Raw genomic sequence first — 18,917 nt, 5'->3', positions numbered from 1 at the left:
CAGAGAGAGACAGAGCATGAACGGGGGAGGGGCAGAGAGAGAGGGAGACACAGAATCGGAAACAGGCTCCAGGCTCCGAGCCGTCAGCCCAGAGCCTGACGCGGGGCTCGAACTCACGGACCACGAGATCGTGACCTGGCTGAAGTCGGACGCTTAACCGACTGCGCCACCCAGGCGCCCCAATGGGTGTGAAGCCTATTTAAAAAAAAATAATAATAAATGAAAAAAAAGAGAGAAAATAAATGAAAAAAAAAGAGAAAATAAATGAAAACTAGAATATCAGAACACTCCTCTGCTTAAAACTCATCAATGGCTTCCGGTTACCCTCAGAATAAAATACAAACTCCTCACCACGGGCAATGGAAATTCCATGCATTCATACTTGTGTGAGGTCAAATTTTCTTCACATAATCAAAACAATATCTCATACTAGCTTGAAAACACAAGCAGATGTGAGAATCCATCTGTTTATAAGGCATTAAAGAAAATTGGGAAAATATAAAACAATGTTACTATTATTACTGCATGTTTTGGGTTTTGAAAATATAGATATTTTTTATAAAATGAAAATGTTGCTCATGTTAGTTTTAATTCCTATACAATATTGTATGGCTTGGAAGGGTATCTTGAAAAGATGGGGTCTCAAGCTGAGGCCAGTATGGCCCACAGGTCTTTAGTACAAGGATGAAAGGTTGATGAATGTCCCTAATTCTGGTTCTGTCTCATTGGAGGGCTTAGCTACAGAACAAAGTTAAGATGCCTAGTGTGGTGGTGACCATGGTAACCCTGTAAACACCTTGTCCTAGTCAGAGAAGAGGCAGGTATCATTGCCTCCCAACCTATAGCCCTTTCTTCTGGTTGCCTAAGTACCCTGAAAAAATTTCTTCAGAAGTAATCATGCTTTGGGGACAACTGGTTGGCTCAGTTGGTGGAGCATGCGACTCGATCTCAGTGTCCTGAGTTCAGGCCCTACGTGGGGCATAGAGCCTACTTAACAAAACAAAACAAAACAAAACAAACCACACTCTTTTTTCTCCTGTACTGGAAAATTGAAGGCCTTGAGCCCACTCCCTCCCTTCCATCAGCACCTCCCAGGCTGCTCCAGACACAGAGAAAGGCAATCTAATTACTCTTAATTGTAAATTGACTAGAGATCAGGCTAAGGATCGTAGGAGAGCATTGGTGCAGCTGCCAGTTCTCAGACACCATCATTACTGAGCCAGGAGCCTGGAACCATCAGATTGGGGGTAGTGGAGCAAAAAGGCATCTTATCATTTTTTTGAGGGAAGAAGGGACTTTCAAGAGACACCTGCAGTTCGGAGAGACGTAGCTAATGCCCACCGTTACGGCAGAGCCCGGTCAGGAGGCAGGCCCCCTGGGTACTACACCAGCTAGTCGGTTCTCCCTTTCCCCATTGCCCTGAGCACAAACACTCAGCGGGGAGTCGAAGCCTCGCGCCCCGCCCAGAGGGCGTCGCGCTCATCTCCATGGAGCCGGTCCCCGCCCTCCTGTTGCCTCAGGTAGATGGGAGAAGCTCAGCCAATCAAGAGGTCTCTGAGGCAAAGAAGGCGGGACGAAGAGGAAAAGTTTAGGACAGGAGCGCCAGCCAATCCTGAGCCTAGCTGCCTGAGCAACGGCCACCAGCACCCACTTGCAGACGCCAGTCAGAGCGGGGGGATGGTCAGTGGACAATGAGCCAATCCGTGCCGAGGGAAGGCAAATTTGAGCCAATGAAAACTGAGAAGGTGGGAAGGGGCGGAGTTCGCCGGTGGCTGCTCGCTGGTGGGTGAAGGATCAGCTTTCTCTTCTAGTTCCCACCCTAGGACTTCTTAGCTCCTGGAATGCGAGAGAGAGAGAGAGAGGCTCAGGGGAGTTCCTGGAGTGGGGCGTGGAGGCATCTCCCGGGAAGGCCTGGAAGCAAAAGAGACTCCTAGTTGGAGGAGCTGCTGGAAGCCGCCGGGTGGGCATCGAGGAAGCGGAGGCTGGTTAGGGGGCGGGACTTCCGGGGCGGTGCCTTTGCGAACAGGGGCGGGGCTTGCTGCTAAGGTTGGGCCGAGGGGGCGGAGCTAAAAGGAGACACCCCACCCCCCACCCCCCACCCCCCGCCGGGTGTGACCTAGGAGAAACAAGGGTAGCGATTCCAGCGGGCGTCTTGGGGTCAGGACGGTGTTGCCAGAGGCTTTGGAGTGGCAAGTGATAGCTCAGGATTGACGTTAAGGTTGCTGGGGAGGTTACCTGCCCTAACTTACTGTCCTTTCTTCCCAGGGAGCCACTGGTGGGGACCTTTCTAGGGTCCTTTTCCATCCGTGGGGTGCTATGGAGTTCCCAGAACACAGCCAGCAGCTGCTGCAGAGCCTCCGAGAGCAGCGGTCCCAGGGTTTCCTTTGTGACTGCACCGTAATGGTGGGTAGCACCCAGTTCTTGGCCCATCGGGCTGTGCTGGCCTCCTGCAGCCCATTCTTCCAGCTTTTCTACAAGGAGCGGGAACTGGACAAGAGGGATCTGGTGTGCATCCACAATGAAATTGTCACAGCCCCAGCCTTTGGGCTGCTTCTGGATTTTATGTACGCTGGCCAGCTGGCCCTGAGGGGGGATACCCCCGTGGAGGATGTGCTGGCAGCTGCCAGCTACTTGCACATGAATGACATCGTTAAAGTGTGTAAGCGGCGGCTGCAAGCCCGGGCCCTGGCAGAGGCAGACAGTACCAAGAAGGAGGAGGAAACCAACTCACAGCCCCCTAGTTTGGAGTTTTTGTCCAACCCCTCCCGCGGCCCCCAGCCTTCATTGGCATCTGCTGAGACATCAGGCCACTGGGGCAAAGGGGAATGGAAGGGCCCTGCAGCTCCCTCACCAACTGTCTGTCCTCCAGATGAGCCACCAGTGTCCGGTGGGGCAGACACGACACAGCCTGGCATGGAGGTTGACCCGCCACATCTACGCCCCCCCCCTCCACCAGTGGCTGATGTCTCCCTTGCCAGCCCTAGTAGCTCCACAGAGACCATTCCTGCAAACTACTTGTCTTCTGGCCTTCCAGCAGTTTCAGTGGAGCCGCTGGCTCCCCTTGATGTGGCTGAGAGTTTGAGGATGGTGGAACCAAGGGGTGCCGGAGCGCCATTGCAAGGCTTCTATCCTCCAGCTCCAGCGGCAGCCCCAACCCCAGCCCCAGCTCCATCCCAGGCTCCAGCACCAGCCGAAGCTGAGCTGGTCCAGGTGAAAGTGGAAGCCATTGTGATTTCCGATGAGGAGCCAGATGTGTCAGAGGAAACGCCTCAGGGTCCCGAGGGGTTCTTCCCACCTGGAGGAGCCTTGTTTGGCGCACAGCCCCCTCAGCCAGAGGCTTTTGAGGAGCCCAGGGCAGGACTAGAGGAGGTGGGACCAAGTGACCACTTCCTGCCCCCAGATCCTCATCTGTCCTACCATTTGCTGCCAGGTCCAGGGCAGTATCACCGAGGACTGGTGACCTCACCGCTGCCGGCCCCCCCGGCCCTGCATGAGCCACTTTACCTGCCTTCTGAGTATGAAGCCACCCCGGGAAGTTTTGGAGTTTTCACGGAGGATGTGCCCACTTGCAAGACATGTGGGAAGACCTTCTCTTGTTCTTACACACTCCGGCGCCACGCCACCGTGCACACACGCGAGCGACCCTATGAGTGCCGCTACTGCCTGCGCAGCTACACACAGTCAGGGGACCTATACCGCCACATCCGCAAGGCTCACAATGAGGACCTGGCCAAACGCAGCAAACCGGATCCAGAGGCCGGCCCCCTCCTGGGGGTGCAGCCCCTGCATGGCTCCCCTACAGCAGACAGACAGAACAGCGGTGGCGGAGGGCCACCCAAAGATTTTGTACTTGGCCCCAAAAACTGACATCAGCAGGAGCTGAGGCCAGGCCTGCTCTTGCCATCATCAGGGGGCAGCACAGGTTGGAAGCCTCTCATTTCCCCTGCGAGGGATGGGTTGTGCAGGGAGCAGAAGGAACGTTGTGCCCTGGGCTTAGGATTCCTCCCACTTTTCCTTTCCCCAGCCAGGCAGCAGGACTTTATGGGGCATTGCGACTCAATGAGCCCTTCTCCAAGGGCACTGGGAATTTTGCTGAGGTGTAATCACTTCTCACCCTGCATCCCCGACCATAAAGCTAGCAGTGAAAGTATCTCTTTGAACTGGTGTTGGCTGGTTTATTCCCCAAACCCGCATGCCTCCTGATTCTTTCATAACTTTCCTGTGGACCTTTTAGGAATCTGATATCTGTACCTGGGGTAGGAGTCAGGATGCTTATGAGGGAAAAAGTGAGATACGCAAAGGACAACATAGACTTGACTTAGGAGAAGTGTGCTAATTAGGGACTCTTACAGGATGATGGGTTATTGTAGTTGAGCTCCTGTGTCCTGGGCTGTATTGAGGACTTCATAAAAATACTCAGTTGTCATCAATTTTACGAGGTGTTAGCACCCCCTCCCCCGCCTCCCTTCTTCCACAGACAAGGACACTTGGGACTCAATATTTGTTTATTTGGGGGGGGGGGGGGAGGGACAGAGAGAGAGGGAGACACAAATCTGAAGCAGGCTCCAGGCTCAGAACTGTCAGCACAGAGCCCAATGTGGGGCTCGAACTCATGGACCACGAGATCATGCCCTGAGCAGAAGTTGGACGCTTAATTGACTGAGCCACCCAGGCGCCCCGACTCGAGACTCAAAAATCAAAGTTAACTTGTTCAAGGTCACAGGGCAAGTTAAGGGGCAAGCAGAATTTGAGTCATGGCCTCAAATGCCATGCACACGGCGCTGAGTTAGAACATGGTTGAAGACAGTTATTAACCAAGAACTAGTTTTCTCTTTTGTCCTCTTAAGTGTTTGGCTTTGCTCCCTTACCACGTGACCTCTACTTCCAACATAGAAAGTCTTTGGCTGACTGTTTCAACAACAAATACTGTATCCATTACTTGAAATTCTTGCCTGTGTGTCATAATATGAATTGAGGTCTCTGAAGATGGGGAACTGAAAGGCAGAAAGCCCGAAGCTCCAGGGTGGTGGGCTTGTGGGGCAGGTGGAGGGCCTGTGGTATGGACAGGATGGGCACTTGGGAAAAACTAAAAGCAAGATACTCTGGAGAGAGAACCTTATCATTCCTCTGGTCCAACTCCCTCACCTAGAAGGCACGAGGACAGCCTAGAGAAGTCAGATTACTCAGCTGGGGTCACACAGGCAGTTCGTTACTGGCAGTAAAGACAGCAAAGAAATAAGGAGCCTGGGGTGTTGATGTGGGTTCTGGGAGTTCTGGGAATGTAAGAGAAGGGCCTACCCCGGTGTGTATGAAGAGTAGGGCCATGGTGTAAGAGGGCTCCCGAAAAACCCTCCTCTGTTCTGCACGTAAGCAACTGAATGCAAAAAAGCAGGAAGGGAAATTTAGGAAAAGATGAAAATAAGTAAATTTTCTGAACTTCTTTTCTTTTTGGATTTGTCTGTCATATCCAGCACTTGCTCTTGCGAGCAAGCTACTGTTTTTGAGTTAGAAGAAGGAGGTTTGGCCAAAGAAAAGCTCCTTCTCTGGGGCATTAAGGGATGCAAACGTTGATGCTTAACGTTTTCATGGCTGGATGAATTCTATGCCTTTCACTTTCCTTGTGTTGGAATAACTTCTTAGTTTGTCTTCCAAGGGGCTAAGTTTATTGGTGCAAATACATTCCTACCTCGGCTCCTTGTTGTAACAATGCAAGATCTACATGCACACCCCGTAAGTTACTCTAAGTGGAGCACCTTTTCCAAAGTCTTTCCTAGAACAAGATCAAATCAAAATGCCTGAAAACAATGAGTTGCCTTTAAAACGGTAAATTTTATGGCATGTGAATTATATAAAAATTATACATATAGGATTATATATGGAGAGACATAGAGAAAAAAATCAGCTGTCTCAGAACATCATTTCCTAAAAGCAAGGCATAATATCTGTGTCTGCATGTGCATACAATGTACAGACCTTCTCCAGACAGTCTTGAGAACATAAACCATTGTTACTATCTCAGCCATGCGTTCTACCTAACTAAAAAAGGATCTGTTACTTGGTGAGATTCTCCTCAAGAGGGAGTACTTGCTTTCAGTTCCCAGCGTGAGATGCATTTTTCATTGGCGATGGCAATTAGGAATCTGCAAGATGTTCAAAGCAGCAGCCAACACAAAAGGCCACAGCTGTCTTTTGTCTCACTTTATCTGCTGGACGCCAGGAACGGTTTCTGCCGGTCTGTAGAGGTGGGACCAATAGAGAATTTGCTCATTTCCACTCCTCTCGATGGTCTCGACCACGGATTCAAGGAACCACAGGTGAGCTCATCTAACCTCCGGTCCAACAATGGATCCTCCTTTTGCCGGTTGTGAAACCCCTGCTTGAAAAAGAACTCGGGGCACCTGTCTGGCTCAATCGGTAGTAGAGCTTGTGACTCTTGATCTCCGGGTCGTGAGTTCAAGGCCCACCTTGGGTGTAGAGATTACTTAAATAACCTTTAAAAAGAACTTGCCAGGGGCGCCTTGGTGGCGCAGTCGGTTAAGCGTCCGACTTCAGCCAGGTCACGATCTCGCGGTCCGTGAGTTCGAGCCCCGCGTCAGGCTCTGGGCTGATGGCTCGGAGCCTGGAGCCTGTTTCCGATTCTGTGTCTCCCTCTCTCTCTGCCCCTCCCCCGTTTATGCTCTGTCTCTCTCTGTCCCAAAAATAAATAAAAAACGTTGAAAAAAAAAAAAATTTAAAAAGAACTTGCCATCCCCAAAGGAAACCTAGTCTATTATTGGACAGCCCCAGTTGTTGGATAACGCTGCCTTCTACTGAGCCCAAATCAGCCTCATTTGAGGAGGGTATGGGCCAGGCTCCACCTATTAAAAGTTTCACCTTGAGGAGTTCTTTGTTTTTGAGCTATAAGCTGACTTAAGTTTTCAACCACCCTTTGCTCTCCAGCTTTAGAGATATATATTTCTAATTTAGGATTTCAATTCTTTTCTTGACTGGCAATTTTAGAAGTGTATGGTTTCACTTGCCGTCTATTGCCTCTTCAATCACTGGACGTTTTTGGCCAAGCTTAGCTTCACAAAAGTCACCATTTCAGTCCTTTGCATTGGATTTTGACTTTTTTTTTTTTTTTTAAATATTTTTATTTATTTTTGAGACAGAAAGAGACAGAGGATGAGCAGGGGAGGGGCAGAGAGAGAGGGAGACACAGAATCCAAAGCGGGCTCCAGGCTCTGAGCGGTCAGCACAGAGCCCGACGCGGGGCTCGAACTCACGGACCGTGAGATCGTGACCTGAGCTGAAGTCGGACGCTTAACCGACTGAGCCACCCAGGTGCCCCGACTTTATTTGTTTTTAAGTAAACTCTATGCCCAATGTGGAGCTCAAACTCAACGCTGAGATCAAGAGTCACAGGCTCTACTGACCAAACCAGCCAAGTGCCCCTGGATTTCAATTTTAATTTCTCCAAAGCCAATGTTTCCAAAGATGACTTACCTGGTCATGTACTATTTTTACTGTAAAATATATTTACTTTTGTGGGTTTTTTTCCCTTTGGCAAATGATAGCAAGTGTTCCTAAGTCCCCTCCCCAATTATTAGTAAGCAATTTCAGTGTGCATCTCTATAAGAACCCTTGAAAAAAAAAAAAAAAAGACCAAATACCATTAATCATATTCAACAAAACTGACAATAATTCTTTTTTTTTTCCCTCTCCCTGACAATAATTCTTTTCTTTCCCCCAGTAAGCTCTATGCCCAACATGGGGCTTGAACTCATAAGCCCGAGATCAAGAGTCACACATTCCACCAACTGAGCTGACCAGGCACCCCTCACTCCCAACAATTTTTACTCAAATTTCTCTGATTGTCTCATAACCTTTTATTTATTCACTTACTTAAAGACTTCAAGTCATCTCTACACCCAACATGGGGCTCAACCCCACAACCCTGAGATCTAGAGTCATACACTCCAACAACTGAGCCAGTCAGGCGCCCCATCTCATAAACTTTGTTTTGTTTTCAAACCACAATCCAAAGTAGAGTCACATTTATTTGATGTCTCTTAAGCCTTTTTAAAAAAAATTTTTTTTAATGTTTATTTATTTTTGAGACAGAGAGAGACAGAGCATGAATGGGGGAGGGGCAGAGAGAGAGGGAGACACAGAATCGGAAGCAGGCTCCAGGCTCTGAGCCATCAGCCCAGAGCCTGACGCGGGGCTCGAACTCACGAACCGTGAGATCGTGATCTGAGGTGAAGTCGGACGCTCAACCGACTGAGCCACCCAGGCGCCCCTCTTAAGCCTTTTGTAAAAAGTTTATTTCAATATTCTTTTTAAAGGTTTTTCTTTTTTGTTTTTTTAAGTTTATTCAGTTTATTTTGAGAGGAAGAAAACGTGTGTGTGTGCAAGGGGCAGAGGAGTGAGAGAATTCCAAGCAGGCTCCATACTCAGTGCGGAGCCTGACTCAGGGCTCCAGCTCACGAACCATGAAATCATGACTTGAGCCAAAATCGACTTGGATGCTTAACCAACTGAGCCACCCAGGCACCTAAGATTTTCATTTTTAAATAATTTCTACACCTAACGTGGGGCTTGAACTCGCGGCCCCAAGATCAGGAGTCACATGCCTTTCTGAGCCAGCCAGATGCCCCTTAAGCCTTGTTCTGGTTTTTAATTTTAGAGAGAGTAAGTGCACACAGGAGCGGTAGTGGGGGGAGAGGGACAGTGAGAGAGAGAATCTTTTTTTTTTTAAGTTTATTTATTTTGAGAGTGTAAGAACGTGCACATGAGCAGGGGAAGGGCAGAGAAAGTGGGAGAATCTCAAGCAGGCTCCATGCTGTTAGTGGCAGAGCCCTACATGGGACTCGATCCCAGAAACTGAGAATGACCTGAGCTGAAATCAAGAGTCCCACACTCAACCGACTGAGCCACCCAGGCACCCCAGGAGTGAGAATCTTAAGCAGGCTCCATGCTTAGTACAGAGGCTGACATGGGGCTTGATCTCATGACCCTGGGATCATGAGCTGATACACAATCAAGAGTCAGACACTCAACCAGGTACCCCAAAGCCTCTTTTAATCTGTAAGTGCCTCTCTCCTTTTCCCTGTAATTTATTTATTGAAGGAACTGGGTTACTTGTCTTACCAGTTTCACAGTCTACAGTTTGCTGAGTAAACCCCCTTGGTATTATTAACATGTTCTTCTGTCCCAAGTTTTCTTTAAAAATATATATTTAAGGGGCGCCTGGGTGGCTCAGTCGGTTGAGCGTCCGACTTCGGCTCAGGTCACGATCTCGCGGTCTGTGAGTTCGAGCCCTGCGTCGGGCTCTGGGCTGATGGCTCAGAGCCTGGAGCCTGCTTCTGATTCTGTGTCTCCTTCTCTCTCTGCCCCTCCCCTGTTCATGCTTAGTCTCTCTCTGTCTCAAAAATAAATAAACATTAAAAAAAAAATTTAAAAATATATATTTAAATAAAATATTGAAAACAATAGTATAGGTAGTATGTAGTTTTGGCAAAATTGTAAAGGTAGTGGGTAGGAGTTCGGGAGACACTGCTCTCAACTGTCCGTTATGTGCCAAAGTATGGACCTTCACATCTACAATGCTTTCTCTTCAATCACACCCTGAAATTCTGCATGGAATCCATTAAGGACTCGTAAGGTGAGCACCCTCCTCCTCCAGAAACTTCTGAGTACTGACATTTAGGTGCCCTCTAGCTGTTTCCTTCAGGATGTGGGCTTGCTAGACCTCCTCCACACCCACATCTGGCTGCCCATCTTTGTCCACTTTCCTGTTCATTAACATCTCCACTGGAAGCTGGTCTTCAAAATGAAGAATGAAATGCAAGCCTGACCACTTTGTCTCTTAACCGTGCTAATAAAAGGATCAGTGCAATACATTCCTAAAATATGTTTTTATTTTGTTATTTTTTTCAGTTTTTAAATGCTTTTTTTTTTTTTTAATTGCAAGGGAGTAGGCTTAAACTCAGGAAATAAAATATAGGTCAGTCCATTATCTACATACAAATGAAGGAATACTGCCTGATCTAAAATACAATTTTTGAATTATCAGTTTTATTTTTTCCTCATTGATGCAGAAGATAGCTTAGTCTTTGGGGGGAAAAAAAAAACAAAGAGAAAAAGAAAATCAGCAAAACTTGCCCAAAGCAAACATGCAACCATGACATAATTTTGTCAACAACCTAGGCTTAGAAATGTAAGCAGCTTGGGAAAGGAATGAAATATTCTATTTTCGTTAGTTCTGTCCTTAGACTCACAAGATTATTTGGTAGAAAAGCTTTTTATTGTAAGTTGTATTATTTAAGGGGTATGGGAGACGCAGAGCGGAGCCTGGCTCATTGGGAAGGGGCATTACTGATAAATGGAAAACTCATGCACACTTGGCAATACGGAGGACTTGGGATTGTTTTTATTGTTCTTTCTGAAATCTGTCCTTATGTAATGGCTAGCGACACATGCTTACTGCCTCTACCCATAATACAGTGTGAACATTATTCACAACAAGCGCACAAAATGGCAAAGGATCTCCTGGTCGATGGAACCTCCTACGGAGACATGACTGTACCGGGTCCACAGCCTGCACTGACAAAACTTCCAGAAAGTTCCATGGGGAGCTTAAGCACTAGGGAAGGAGAACTCTTCCTCATTTCCCTCCTCTGTAAGGAACTGAGCTTTTGCATAATACAAGGTGACGGGGAAAGAACAGACTGATGTTTTTATCCTGCTCTTTCATGGTATTGTTTCAAGAAGACGCAGCAACCTGTCCCTTCCGCCCCACCCTTTTTGTTAGAGAAATGAGCATACTATAGATATGCACGTGTTAAAAAAGAAAATGTTTACTTAGGGTTTGGGGGGTTTTTTGGCACGAGGCTGAAGAATTATTAAATACTTAAATGCTTGACTCAAGGTTTTAAGATAGGAGAGTTTAATGAAAAAAAATAAATAAGCATATTGTATGAATGATCTGAGTATGAACAATACCAGGGACTAGAAATTATCACCAGAAAAAATAGGAACCAGATACCTTTGTGGGGCGGAGGTCTGAATGTACATAAGGAATTTGATTTAATCAAAATGGTTAATTTCAAATCATTTAAGTCATGTGGGTCCAACTTGTAATTGTCTATTTTCACAAAAAAACATATTTCCTGGGTTGTGGCCTATGTAACTTTGGCTTTGGGAAGCTGAGGAACCAAAGAAAAAACTTTGTGATCATGATTTCATCCTTATGAGCTTTTTCCTCTGCATATGGGCACATCTAACAACATCTATCGTTAAAATCTATGCCATAGACAGGATTATTTCACATATAGCTGATTGTATTTCTCAAAGCAAACATCTCCAAGAATATCACGTATGGAAAGCTATACAAATACGTAGATGGACAGGCAAAAAAAAGACACAGCCTGCTTAAGTGCCAAAGAGTTTGTGCAGAGCTAGAAAGAAAACAGAAATCCACCTGGGTCAGAGGTATGGGGTTAATTTCTCTTGCTGAGGCTCAGGTTTCCCCTCGATGGGTCTTTAATGGTTCACCTAAGTTCAAGTAGAGGAGCGTCTTTCTTCTTTTGTTAACCAAACATGCCCAGGTACAGCTGCTTCTCCTTCTGATGGTAGCTACTGAGTTCCGACTGAGTTAGCTGGAGGTACCGCCGGACATTGGCGTCTTAGAATAGGGCAAAGGAGGCAATTAGAGACACAGTTAGAACATGATCACACCTTGTGGTAGGAAAGGATTGTTCACACACTTCTTTCCCCGCCACAACTTCTGACTTTTATAGAGTCAGATATTTTTTAGGCGTGGATAAAAATAATAAACAAGTCCCTTTAAAACGTTCAAAACAAACATACTGATTATGAATACTTAGGGAAAATACCAAGTTATTGTCACTGGTTTATGCAAGTTAGCATTTTAACCCCCCACTTTAGGGATGAGGTTATTTTACAAAAATAGATCAGAGATAACCGCAAAGGACATTCCACATAAACGATAAAAACCAGCACTATTATTTTGAATCAAGACTCCAATCTTTCAAAGGACTTCCTATAGAAAGTGGGTTTGAGGAGAACCAGATTTCTGAATCTGGAATCATTTGAGCTTACTTATTACTGATTCTGTAAGTATCAGAATAAATATATTCTCTGGGAAAATAAGTTTGTTTGTATCTATAAAACATGCAGAGTATTTTTTACTCTCCAAAGTCCAGGAATCTTCCTGTGAAGAAATACACATAAGCATGGGTATATGACTTTAAATGCTATTTTGGCCCTTCTTCGATGTGACCTCTTCTCTATCTTTAGTTGCGGGGTTTGTTCTGCCAGGCCTCAGGTTGATTTCTGGGGTATTAAGGATGATTTGATAGTTCTCTAGCTGCATTCGTGGGACGAGGCGAGCCTAGGGTCCTCCTACCCTGCTGCCATCTCCCCAACCCCACACATACTTTTGATTTTAAAAATCTTTCTAAGATCTGAATAGATCACAACTATTCTTTGCAACAGTCAATCTCATTCATTAATACCACTTTGAATTTAAAAAAAAAAAAAAAAATCTCTGTCCAGGGAGAAAAATCTCTGTACGGTCAGGGCTGGCTGGTTCTTAATCTGATCATGAGAAAGAGCTTGAAGAAACAGTTATTGTTACAGCAGAGCCTCTAAAATACTCTACATGGGTGCAGTTCATCCATGTACTTGAAGGTAAGAAACACGAGCAAATGCCTCATGTTTTATGTCTTTATTAATTCACAGTGGCTTTCCCATTCATTTATTTCATTTTGATTTTAAAGATTTTAAAGGTTTTATTTTTATTTATTTATTTATTTTATTTATTTTTTTTTCCAACGTTTTTTATTTATTTTTGGGACAGAGAGAGACAGAGCATGAACGGGGGAAGGGCAGAGAGAGAGGGAGACACAGAATAGGAAACAGGCTCCAGGCTCCGAGCCATCAGCCCAGAGCCTGACGCGGGGCTCGAACTCACGGGACCGCGAGATCGTGACCTGGCTGAAGTCGGACGCTTAACCGACTGCGCCACCCAGGCGCCCCTAAAGGTTTTATTTTTAAGTAATCTCTACACCCACCATGGGGGCTCGAAACCCACATCCCTGAGATCAAGAGTCACCTGCTCCACCGACTGAGCTAGCCAGGTGTCTCCCCCTTCCCTAATCACTTAGAGAATTTTTGCTGCATCGTTACCCTGGGGGACCCTCTACCTCTAGCATCTAGCAGCCACTCTGAGCCAGAATGCAAAATGGGAGAGAATTTTCAGTGCTGAACCACCAACACAGGAGTGAGTCTGTTATCCGCTTCGCGGTATCTCTGCCTTGGAAACAAGTACCAAGTCTCAAATTCTCTCTAGGTAGGCCTGCCCCTTTTCTGGGTCATACCTGGGCTTAGCGGAGCTAAAAGAATAAAATGATAGCTAAGGCAAAGGCCAGACCCAGCTGGGGAACTGGCAGAAAGGAGGATCAGCAAGTATATTGATTGGAATACAGATCCTATTTCAGTTACAATCTCGGAACAGAAACTTGAAAAACAATGCTTTACAATCTCTTTCACCGGGGGAAGGAAGGGAGATGGTGTGTATGCCTGGTGAAGCATAATACTTCTGGAGGGTGTACAATATTGCTTTCTTGTGGAGGCAAGAATACAGGAATAGAAGAAGGCCAGTTTCTCAAACACCTCTTCAGACTTTTTGAATTTTGAACTATATGAATATATTATTACCTAGTCGAAAAAATTTCAAGGGGCGCCTGGGTGGCTCAGTCAGTTAAGCACCCGGCTCTTGATTTTGGCTCAGGTCATCATCTCACAGTTCATGAGATCGAGCCCCGCATCGAGCTCTGCGCTAACAGCGTGGAGCCCGCTTGGGATTCTCCTTCTCCTTCCCCCTCTCTCTGCCCTGTACCCTGTTCGTGTGCATGCATGTGCTCGCTCGCTCTCTTGCAAAATAAATAAACTTTTTAAAAATTCAGTAAATTGAAAAAAGTAAAATAAATCCCCCCTTCCACCGATACCACCTCAGCAGGACAATTTCATTTGTCCTTACCACTTCGGTCCCCTTCTCTCTCACCTTTTGGCTGCCTATTGACAGCAGCCAGGAGGTAGTGCTGAGCCTGGTCATAGTCCTGCAGATGAAAAAAGGCCACTCCAGCCCGATACAAGGCCTTGGCATTATCAGGCTGTCGTTCCAGGACTTTCTGACTGTATTCTTTCACTCGTTCGTAGTTTACTGGCTCCATCTGAAGGAGACAGGCTAACAGGCCAAATGAAAAGAAGACAGAAGAGCAAAGAGGGACTTATTACGTGAAGTTCTAGCGGCCAACTCAAGGCTGCATCAAACAGAGGACGATACCAACAACATTCACTCACCCAACTAATACATCCAAAGGTCTACCATGGGCCAGACTTTCTTCTAGGCACTGGGGATGCAACAGTGAACAAAAGCTTTACATGCCTTCTAATCAACTTTAATATCTACTGAACGCTTATTATGTGCCTACTGGTGGGTTAGGCCCAGCTATAAAACTGACAGGAACATACTTTAAAATTTATTTAAAATTCTTCTTCTCTGTTTCTCTTCCACCCAAGGCTCTCCATCTTGAGCCCTCCATCTAACCACAATTATCACACTGCAGCTTTACAAACAACAATGGCTGCCATCAATTGTGTGAGGAAATAGCAGCACCGTGCTTTGTGCTTTATCTCATTTAATCTTCTCATCCATGCTACGAAATTGGTTAAGTGTTACTATCTCCATTTAGTGGACAAAGAAATCAAGGCTCAGAGACGTAAAGGAACTCGTCGAAGATCCTACAGCTTCTGGGTGGAATAAGAAATTTGAACCAAGGACTCTCTAATTCCCAAATCGTCATTTAAAAAAAAAATTTTTTTAATGTTTTTATTTATTTATTTTTTTTTTTTTTTAATATTTTAATATTTTATTTTTTTTTTTTTTCAACGTTTATTTTATTTTTTGGGACAGAGAGAGACAGAGCATGAACGGGGGAGGGACAGAGAGAGAGGGAGACACAGAATCGGAAACAGGCTCCAGGCTCTGAGCCATCAGCCCAGAGCCTGACGCGGGGCTCGAACTCACAGACCATGAGATCGTGACCTGGCTGAAGTCGGACGCTTAACCGACTGCGCCACCCAGGCGCCCCCTTTTTTTTTTTTTTTTTTAATATTTTATTTTTTTTTTTTCAACGTTTATTTTATTTTTTGGGACAGAGAGAGACAGAGCATGAACGGGGGAGGGACAGAGAGAGAGGGAGACACAGAATCGGAAACAGGCTCCAGGCTCTGAGCCATCAGCCCAGAGCCTGTGTTTTTATTTATTTTTGAGACAGAGAGAGACAGAGCATGAGCAGGGGAGGGGCAGAGAGAGAGAGGGAGACACAGAATCCGAAGCAGGCTCCAGGCTCTGAGCTGTCAGCACAGAGCCTAACGCAGGGCGCGAACCCACAGACTGCAAGATCATGACCTGAGCCGAAGTCAGACGCCCAACCGACTGAGCCACCTAGGCGTCCCATCATTAAAAATGATGATATATTACTCACTATTCCCTTGGATTACGTAATGGGACTTTGAAATCCAAATCTGTTTAGGAGACAATGCTCAGCCTTTCTATAATTAAGAAGAGAAACGTGCTCCCTATTTCATGACTGTAGGAATTAAACATAGTATTATTTAATCATGGTGCTGAGAAGAAAGGAGAATCAGGGCTTCCGAGGACATTAAAGGGCCTGGGCTTATGTCTGCATCCCTTCTACAACATCCCCACCAAGTGGTCATATGGTTTATACTTAACTAACCCATTACTGTAGCTTCATTCATTATCTGACAACTGGTTCTGCAGCACCGACCACAGGCTAGGGAGAGCTAGGAGCAGTGGGTAAGAGGAACAAGACAGACCTCTTGATGAGTAAACACCACTCACATCCTAGTCCCCAAGTAGAAGGAGTACACAATAAACAAACGGATTTTCTAAATTGCTTTGAAAAAAAAAAAAAAAACAAAACCCAAAAAACAAAAAAAACAGAACTGTATTGGGATGAAGTGAATGAAGCCAGAGTCATGCTTGATTATCGAAGACTCTCGAAGAACTTTTGACCCAAGATCTGAATGACAAGGGTCATTCAAGGGACGGGGCATTCTAGCTGAGAAAGAAGAAATTCTATAAAGCTGGAAGGTAGAAATGTGTTTTGCAAATTCCGTGTATTGGAGGAGCCAAACCATGTCAGGCCCTGAAGGTGAGGGTCAGAGTTTGGGTTTTTTCCCTAAGTCTAATGAAATGCCATTGGAGGATTTTCGGCAGCGAGTCGATCTCATTACCTCATCGGTAAAATGGGGATAATCACAAGTATCTTGTAGAATTTGAAGATGAGAGATATTGTACATAAACTGCCCCACGTGTTACAGGCACTCAATAAGTGAAAATGGCTAATCCAGTAAGTTCTTTATGGAGCATCTCCCAAGCACTCCCAAGTGGACGCTCTATGGATGGCTAAGCCATAGGCTTTGACTTCAGGTCCACCTGGAGAGTGAAGACACTGGCTGATCACTCTCTTTAAAAGTGAACATTCCCATGCCTGTGGCACTCACTGTGCCCATCTGCTTTATTCCTTTCCACAGCACTTGCCATCTTCCAATATAATATGTATGTTACTTTTGTTAATTGTCCATCTCCCTTACTTGAATATGTTCCGAGAGAGCAGCACTCTTTACCTTATTATACTCCTATATCCTTAGTACCCAATAAGTAATTGAACTTAATGAATTGAAACATTAGCTACCATAATGACTATTGTTACCTGAATCTGAGAGTAGCACTGGACTCACACTGTAAAAAAGCTAGATTTTCACCAAACCATAGCGGAAAACTACTGTAGTAAAAAACAAAAAAAACAAAACAAAAAAAAAAAAACCACTTTTAAACAACCATTACGAAGTATAAAAACTAACCCTAATAATTTCCATAGCCTCAGCTGGGGTCATTAGAATGCTTTAATATACTCCAAAATAATTTAATTAGCTCCATGATTATTTTGCCTGCCACAGAACAGACCTATACGAAGTCTCCTTTCTTTTAGTAGATCAATCCTAGTGATACAGATTCTGGCATCCATCTCTTCACCCAAGTTCATATGGAGATGGGAGATCCTAGTTATCCAGGAACTGATTTAAAGGAAGGAGAAAAACGAAGAAAAGCTGTCCAAACATCTAATAATGTCTCACACCACCCGCTGGAGCAAATGCCTTCTTTCCTCTATTATAAATATTAAAGAAACAATGCCCTAAACATAAGTTCAGTGTTTGTTCTAGAGCGTGCAAAATTCCCTAAACCTATCAGCATCACCTGGAAATTTGTTAGAAATGCAAATCGGTAGTGCCTCTCCCACTCAGCTCCATTAAATCGGAATCTCTAGGGGTGGGGCTGAGTTAACAAACTCTCCAGGTTAAGTTTGAGAAGCATGGCTCTATAGAAACTCATTTAGAGGCCCACAGATTGGAAACGTATTTCGATTCATGGCAGAATAAGTACATGACAGCAGAAAAGCACACCCGTGCTTTTCCCTAATGTTCACAGATTTTCATGTGCCTGCCCTGATACTCTACCCACCCTTCAGCCCTGTTCTTACCAGCTAGATTGTTGTAGCAGTCTGTCTGGGTGGTGTGCAGTATGTTCTCTTGTTCAGGTGTGAGGGCCGGGCCCTGAGGTCCTAGATTAGGTATCGGGGAGGGCAGACTTGGATCCAGACCCCGCAGCTGAAGCAGAGCTCGATGGTACCTACTTACAGCATCTCGGTACTTCCCTTCTCGGTAACGTTGGTTCCCTTTCTCCTTGTACAGTTGAGCCTCCTGCAGGCGCTTCTCCATAACTCTTTGTCGCCCAGAGCTCTTGTGGAATTGGGACGCGAAAGAGCAATTGAAGCTCTGGAGATGGGAGCAAAACAACTGATTTAGATAGCCGATTTAAGAAGGCAGGAAATTAGCCTTCTCCAGGACGCCCCCCGGGAATGAGTTTTACTTGTCTCTTCTCTGTAGTAATTTTCAATCTTTAAACGTACAGGACTAATCAGGGAGAGGATGTGGGAACAGCAAAGCCAGAGATTAAGTGATTTCATAAAGAGGAGACTCCGGGGTGAAGAGACCCTCCCGAAAAAGGAAGGGCCGGGCTAAGGAACTGTGGCAGGCGTGGGAATGCCGGCGGAATTTGCTTCCTCCTTTCTCTTGGACACACCTTCTTGACCCGGAAGTGGAAGGGAATAGGCGGGGACAACTGCTAAAAGAGGTCTACGGGGCTTGCCACCACTCCTGGTCTTTTTTTGCGCGTATTAAATAAGCATTTGTTTATGTCGGTATCAGAAGCTGGGGACCGAGCTGAATGTGGTTTGTGCAACCAACTCACAGGCTTAAGCTGGCGCGGCCGCAGAGCAGCTCAGTTACAAGCCCACCAAGCTCCGCGGCCAACCCCTCACCCTCGGCAAATACCCAAGCACGGAAGTCTCCCCCTCGGTTTACGGGCGGAAGCACTTAGACGACCGGGACCGACGTCTCGGCAGTTTGGTATCTGAAGGGTCGCGCGCAATGCGCCACACCGTCCAATCAAAAGCGGCCCCGGAAAAATAATCCCGCAGAAGCTACCCCGCCTCTACAGCCCCCTGCAGATCAACCCGGGGCGGGGCGGCGGGGAAATCTCCCGTCAGCTTCGCCAATTGGAAGAATCCGGCCGATCACGGATGACCAATCAGAATTGCAGATGACGATTCAAGTTGGCCAATAAGAAAGCTAAAAGGCGAGGTCCGGGCGTCTGTTGCTGGGTAGAGAAGTTAAAGGATTCAGAGAAGAGGGCCGGGGTGGGGGGGAGGGTGTCACTGTATTCCTTAGTTTGAGGAAGCCCTTTGTTTACTAAACAG

At 46.0% G+C, this 18,917-nt stretch overlaps 2 protein-coding genes across 9 annotated transcripts; one reads left to right on the top strand and one right to left on the bottom strand.

Moving 5' to 3' along the window:
* Nucleotides 1-1,526: 1,526 nt before the first annotated feature.
* ZBTB3 (zinc finger and BTB domain containing 3) lies at nucleotides 1,527-4,150 on the top strand. Of its 2 annotated transcripts, none has more exons than XM_058689340.1 (2): nucleotides 1,527-1,782; nucleotides 2,266-4,150. In XM_058689340.1, the coding sequence occupies exon 2, from the start codon at nucleotides 2,317-2,319 to the stop codon at nucleotides 3,865-3,867; it is 1,551 nt and encodes a 516-aa protein (XP_058545323.1). In that variant the 5' UTR covers nucleotides 1,527-1,782; nucleotides 2,266-2,316; the 3' UTR covers nucleotides 3,868-4,150. The 2 variants fall into 2 exon arrangements, with proteins under 2 accessions (XP_058545323.1, XP_058545321.1); XM_058689338.1 differs by lacking the exon at nucleotides 1,527-1,782 and adding an exon at nucleotides 1,791-1,960.
* Nucleotides 4,151-9,437: 5,287 nt separating this feature from the next.
* On the bottom strand, nucleotides 9,438-18,622 carry TTC9C (tetratricopeptide repeat domain 9C). Of its 7 annotated transcripts, none has more exons than XM_058689332.1 (4): nucleotides 18,493-18,622; nucleotides 17,640-17,934; nucleotides 14,072-14,254; nucleotides 9,438-11,668 (listed from the first exon to the last, which is right to left on the bottom strand). In XM_058689332.1, exons 2-4 carry the CDS (start codon nucleotides 17,875-17,877, stop codon nucleotides 11,574-11,576), a joined length of 516 nt encoding a protein of 171 aa, XP_058545315.1. In that variant the 5' UTR covers nucleotides 17,878-17,934; nucleotides 18,493-18,622; the 3' UTR covers nucleotides 9,438-11,573. The 7 variants fall into 7 exon arrangements, with proteins under 7 accessions (XP_058545315.1, XP_058545314.1, XP_058545311.1 ...); XM_058689331.1 differs by having other exon boundaries at nucleotides 18,410-18,529; XM_058689328.1 differs by lacking the exon at nucleotides 18,493-18,622 and adding an exon at nucleotides 18,069-18,316.
* Between the last annotated feature and the right edge of the window lie 295 nt (nucleotides 18,623-18,917).

This window comes from Neofelis nebulosa, chromosome 10 (assembly GCF_028018385.1).
Source record: "Neofelis nebulosa isolate mNeoNeb1 chromosome 10, mNeoNeb1.pri, whole genome shotgun sequence".
NCBI lineage: Eukaryota > Metazoa > Chordata > Mammalia > Carnivora > Felidae > Neofelis > Neofelis nebulosa.
This window is presented reverse-complemented; position numbering and strand designations above follow the sequence as displayed.

Coding starts and splice junctions, on each gene's coding strand:
- TTC9C (XM_058689328.1), bottom strand. CDS start 18,125: ATGAAATCACTTAATCTCTGGCTTTGCTGTTCCCACATCCTCTCCCTG. Junction 14,255..17,639: donor CTGCTACAACAATCTAGCTG/GTAAGAACAGGG, acceptor TTGGCCTGTTAG/CCTGTCTCCTTCAGATGGAG. Junction 11,669..14,071: donor TGTCAATAGGCAGCCAAAAG/GTGAGAGAGAAG, acceptor CCCTATTCTAAG/ACGCCAATGTCCGGCGGTAC.
- ZBTB3 (XM_058689340.1), top strand. CDS start 2,317: ATGGAGTTCCCAGAACACAGCCAGCAGCTGCTGCAGAGCCTCCGAGAG.